At 64.6% G+C, this 4,883-nt stretch overlaps 2 protein-coding genes across 2 annotated transcripts in view; both read left to right on the top strand.

The window, feature by feature from the left end:
- Nucleotides 1–131, top strand: part of LOC100484911 (EF-hand calcium-binding domain-containing protein 4A) — a 7,328-nt gene extending 7,197 nt beyond the window's left edge. The window contains exon 9 of the mRNA XM_034644861.1: nucleotides 44–131. Within this exon, the coding sequence (XP_034500752.1) occupies nucleotides 44–131 (88 nt within the window). The remainder of the gene's footprint in view (nucleotides 1–43) is intronic.
- Nucleotides 132–1,092: 961 nt separating this feature from the next.
- On the top strand, nucleotides 1,093–3,898 carry LOC117796661 (EF-hand calcium-binding domain-containing protein 4A-like). Its single transcript, XM_034645171.1, is given in 7 exon segments — nucleotides 1,093–1,272; nucleotides 1,350–1,461; nucleotides 1,884–2,055; nucleotides 2,496–2,641; nucleotides 2,644–2,902; nucleotides 3,121–3,192; nucleotides 3,436–3,898. Coding segments are annotated over 7 exon segments (1,107 nt in total). The 5' UTR covers nucleotides 1,093–1,107; the 3' UTR covers nucleotides 3,617–3,898.
- Nucleotides 3,899–4,883: the final 985 nt, after the last annotated feature.

The raw sequence follows: 4,883 nt of genomic DNA, 5'->3' as shown, positions 1-4,883 counted from the left end.
AGACGGCTCTGGCTCCCAGTCCCCTCCTCCCGCCTTTCCTCAGACCTGCCCTCTTTGGAGATTGCGCCCCGACACCCCGCCGCCCCGGGAATAGGATACGGGCGGGAGAGAAAATCAAGGTCCTGGACTGAGAGGAGAGGACCCCAGAATCTCCCAGGCTGGGGGAAGTGTCGCCACACTAGGGGGTTAGCTTTGGGAAATCCGGGACTGGGGCGTTGTGGGAACGACAGGTGGCTCTGATTAGGGGGCGGGGCGCCCCGCGGGGAGGGAGGCCCCGCGAAGTTTCCGCGAACTGGAGAGGGCGAGTCTGGCGGAGCACGAGTGCCTACTGCTTGGGGGAAGGACCACCAAGCGTAGAATCTGGCGTGTTCCTGACAAGGGCCATGGAAGGCATCGGCGCCCCAGGCTGAGACCCTGCATCTGCACCCCTTGGGGCTCGGGGCCCGGTGGGAGGGGCTGCGGCAGAAGGGGAGGAGCTTACGCCGTCTGCCAGCCGGCTGGAGGCCAGGACCTCTGAGGCCCAGACTCAGGGGCTAATGACTTAGCCAGGATTGGCTGAACGCTCCCGCTGGCCCAGCCCGGTCAGCCAGGTCTCCAGGTGCCCAACTTTACGACCTGCTCAGCTCCTCCCCCCGCTGGCCAGTCCCTCACCCAAGCTCTTTCCCCTCAGCTGCCAGAAGTCCTCACCTCTTATTTTCCATCTCAACGTCTTCCATAGCTGCCTCCCCATCCCCACCGGGGTTGCCCTCCCCCAGCTCCTGTCCTCCTGCACTGGCTCCCCACTGAGCCGCAGCCTCCAGCTCCCTGGACAGCCCCCACAGGCCTAGAGCCTGCTTCACGCCCACCCATGACACCCCTTGCCTGCAGCACTACCCTCTAGTGACTGGTGCTGCCCCAGCCACACTCCTCTCTGGACCTCTGCCATGCTTTCTCCTGTCTTCCCACCTGGTGCAAGGAGGCCCCTCTGCTCACTCGCGGCTCCCCACCACCCCAGCTGAGATCTCACCCGCGGCCACTCTGCCTCCCCTCCCCCCGCCAAGTGAGCTTCACTTCGGCCCTGACTCTTCCCTGACTTCCCAGAACATGATGGCAGAGACCCCCGCTCCCATGGCCGGGCCCGGGAAGCCCACTGCTGGGGAGGCCCAGGAGGAGAAGGAAGTGGAAGATGGGGACTCCCTGAGGCCCAGGGCAGAGACGCTGAAGCAGGCCCAGGAACTGTTCCTGCTGTGTGACAAGGACGCCAAGGGCTTCATCACCCGGCACGACCTGCAGGTGAATCCCCGGCCCCGAGAGGCTGCCCCAGCCAGGGCTGACCTTGGCTACTCAGCCCTGCCGTCTTGCCTGGCTAGGGTCTGCACAGTGACCTGCGCCTCACGCCTGAACAGCTAGAGGCTGTGTTTGAAAGCCTGGATCAGGCCCACACAGGCTTCCTCACTGCTTGGGAGTTCTGCCTCGGCCTGGGTGAGCTGAGCCCCTGAGGCCCCTCCCCCCACCGCTGCGCAGAGACCCTCCACTGTCACGTGTGGGACTCTGGGGCCCACACCCAACACAGATGGCAGCCTGTGCCTCTCCACGGGCTCCCTGCGGAGCACGGACAGGCACCAGAGGAGCCCCTCCCAGACGTGTGGAGCTGACCCTCCACCTCCATGACCCCCTCCCTTCTGCCCCAAACCCAGGTGGGACTGGGAGCCAGGCTTGCTCCATTCTGGCCCGGGTGTTACCTCCCATTCAGGCCAAGAATCAGGCCAGAATAAGGAAGAAAAACAGGAAACTGGGCTTGGAATAAGGACAGGATGTGTGTGCGTGTGTGTGGGGGGGTGAGTGGTGACCAAGCCGGGGTGCTAACCCACAGCCTTGGTAATCTCACCTTCCCATGCCCACAGGGAAGTTTGTGGGGGTGGAGTCAGCCCAGGGCGCACTGCCCTCCCAGGCTCCAGAGGAAACCTTCGAGTCGGGCTGGTCAGATGTGCAAGGCGCTGAGGGCTCCCTGGAGGAAGAGGAGGAGAGATTCTGTGAAGCGCTGGAGCAGCTGGGGGTGGCCCCAGTCCTGGGCGAGTGAGTCGGAGCCGCGGCGGCTCCCAGTTCCCTCCTCTGCTAGCTCCCCCTGTGCATCCTGCCTGTCCACGTCGCCCGCGTGTCTGTTCCACTTCAGTGTCCCTACGCTGGGACTGGCCCAGTCGCTCTGTCAGCTGTGACACCTGGGAGGGGCTGAACGTGATTTCCCACAGAATTTGCATTTCAGGGGGCAGCCGACAAAGCGGCGGGAAGAAGGGCAGGCGCTGGGCATAGCCCTGTGCATACAGGACACCTCGCTGCCCCACAAGCCCCGTACACACTGACTCCAGGCAGGGGCAAAAGTACCCACGAGAGAGAGACCCTGCGTGCAGCAAACGCGCTGGTCTATCCAGGGCTGCAGGTGTCTCCAGAGGGCTTACCCTTCGCGATGGAGCCGGGGAGCCCCCGCTTCAGTTTCAGCCCCTGCCCTCCCCCTGCAGGCAGGGAGCGGTGCGGACGCTCTGGACCTGGCTGCAGAGGGAGCGACCCGAGCTGCTGGGCTCGTTCGAGGACGTTCTGATGCGCGCGTCGGCCTGCCTGGAGGAGGCGGCCCGAGAGCGGGACAGCCTAGAGCAGGCGCTGCGGCGGTGAGGGTTGGGACCAGGGCAGGGCCTGGGGCCCAGGTGGCTGGACTTCGGGAGGCGGTNCCTCCCCAGCTTCGATCCCCCCGTACTCCCCAGTTGGAACAGCAGCTGCAGGCCCAGGCCAGCGAGCAGCTGGAGGCGCAGGCGCAGAACACCCAGCTGTGGCTAGCCAACGAGGCGCTGAGAACTCAGCTGGAGGGGACGCAGGAGCAGCTCCGCAGACTGGAGGGCGACGTGCAGGGCCGCCGGGAGCAAACCCTACGGTGCCTGGGGGGGTCGGGGAGGAGGCCGACCCTTAGGGCCGGGCCCGGGGAGGGGGTGGGGTGGGATGGCGAGGCGGGGCGGGATCGCTTTTGGGGCTCAGGTCTGGGCCACTTCCATCATCCCATGTCCCAGTCCCGCCTCAGGGTTTGCGTGGGCTAGGGTCGTGGGACGCCCCGAGGAGCCCCCCTGCATCCCGGTCACCACCTCCCTCCTGCAGAGAGGTGGTCGCGGTCTCGAGGAACATGCAAAAAGAGAAGCTCAGCCTCCTGCGACAACTGGAGCTCCTCAGGTGCGGTCTGGCTCAGGCCCGGCGAAGGAAGGGGAGTGGCTCAGCTCGAGGGCTCCTAGCTCCCGACTTTCCTAACCACTACCTCATCCCACTTGGAGGAAGTCCTTCCTTGTGTCTGTCCTCCATCCCTCATGCTGCAGCCCCAGCCAGACACCCCTCTTCTGGTGTGAGGGAGAGCACAGCCTGCATTCCCCACCCAGGAATGCTGCCTCTCGAGACCTCTTAGACCCTCCCCTTCCCTAGGGAGCTGAACACGCGGCTACGGGACCAGAGGGACGCCTGTGAGGCCAAGCGGCTGGGCAGCGGTCGAAGGAAAGCTCTGGCTGTGGCCCGCTTGCCGGGGGCCCCCTGCTGCTGTTGCTGCTGCTGCAGCTGGGCTCGCCCTCCAAGACGTGGCTCTGGCCACCTCCCCAGTGCCCACTGACCATCCCCAAGAGCCTCCCTGGGTGTTACTTGGAGAAGCCGCCCCCGGAAGGCGGTGCATCCATCCAGCATGTGGGCTCTATTCAGTGGACTGCCTGGCCTGCCTGCCTGCAGACATGAAGGAACTGACCTAGGCATAGTCAGAGTCTCATGAGCCTCCCTGCTGTGCTGGTCCTCATCCTGTCCTTCCCATCAAACCCACCTCTGACCAGCAGAAAAGCTCCCTCCTCCTAATAAAGTCCATTGCCTGCACTGTGACCTCCTCGGCCCCTATGTACGGGAGCCACAGCACATGTGTGCTACACACATGGGGTGTCCACGGTACACTCAAGGCAAGGGGATGGAATGTGTGTGGCACATGTCCAAGGCCCTGTGCTGCTGGGGCTGCAGATGTCTCTGCATGTCTCTGGTCATGCCTTCAAGACCTCTCTGTCCATTAAAGCTGAAGCCCCTTGGGGCCCTCTGTGGGAACAAGGGGACTGAGGCCCATTGTCTCACTAGGGAGCCCGCTACCAGCCTCAGTTGACCACCCCCTCCCCACACCAGTCCTCACACAGTCCTGGATGAACCCGCTCCGCCCATTGGAGTTGGGCCAGTCCTCAGTGGGACCTCCAAAGGGGTAGGTCTGCAGCCAGTTCTCAGGACCCTTCCTCCACCCTCCCTGGGAAGCTGGTAGCTGCTGGCCAAAACCATGAACTCTGGGCAAGGAGCTGGGGACGAGTGCTGCCTACTGTCCATGGAAAGCTATTCCAACTGACGGCATATTCTGACCGACCCTGCCTGGGTCTGGGAATGTGCCTGGCGGGTTGGGAGTCCCCTCCCCCTTCTTACTCCCACTGTCGGTTTCGCAGTCCCGCAGGTCAGCAGCCTCTGCCCTCTTTCCCGCACCCCTTTCCACCGCTCCCAGGACCGATGCCTTCCAGACTGGACTGTCTCTGGCAGGGACCCCAAGCCTGCGCTCCAGGCTGTCCTCCATACTGCGCGCAGAGAGACCTCACTCCTGCATCTGATTACGTTTCCAGACCCTCCCCCAAGGTCGGCATCTGGTCTGCCGACCCTGCAGCCTCCGGGTGGTCCCTGGGTTTCGAGGAGAGAAGCAGACCCGGGCTGGGCCTGGAGGAGGGCCGGGTCTTGGACACACCTACCCCAGTCCAGTTCCTCTGTCTCCCGAGGGTGTGAGTCCTTGGCTGGGCTGTGGGCGCCCGCGGGCCGCAGCACGCCCGCCTCCGCAGTCCCGGGCGGACCCCCAGCGCCGGCGCCGGCTGATG

The sequence above is a fragment of the Ailuropoda melanoleuca genome, chromosome 16 (genome assembly GCF_002007445.2).
Source record: "Ailuropoda melanoleuca isolate Jingjing chromosome 16, ASM200744v2, whole genome shotgun sequence".
NCBI classification, from domain to species: Eukaryota; Metazoa; Chordata; class Mammalia; order Carnivora; family Ursidae; genus Ailuropoda; species Ailuropoda melanoleuca.
Note: the sequence above shows the minus strand (reverse complement) of the source record. Positions and strands in the feature narration are given on the sequence as shown.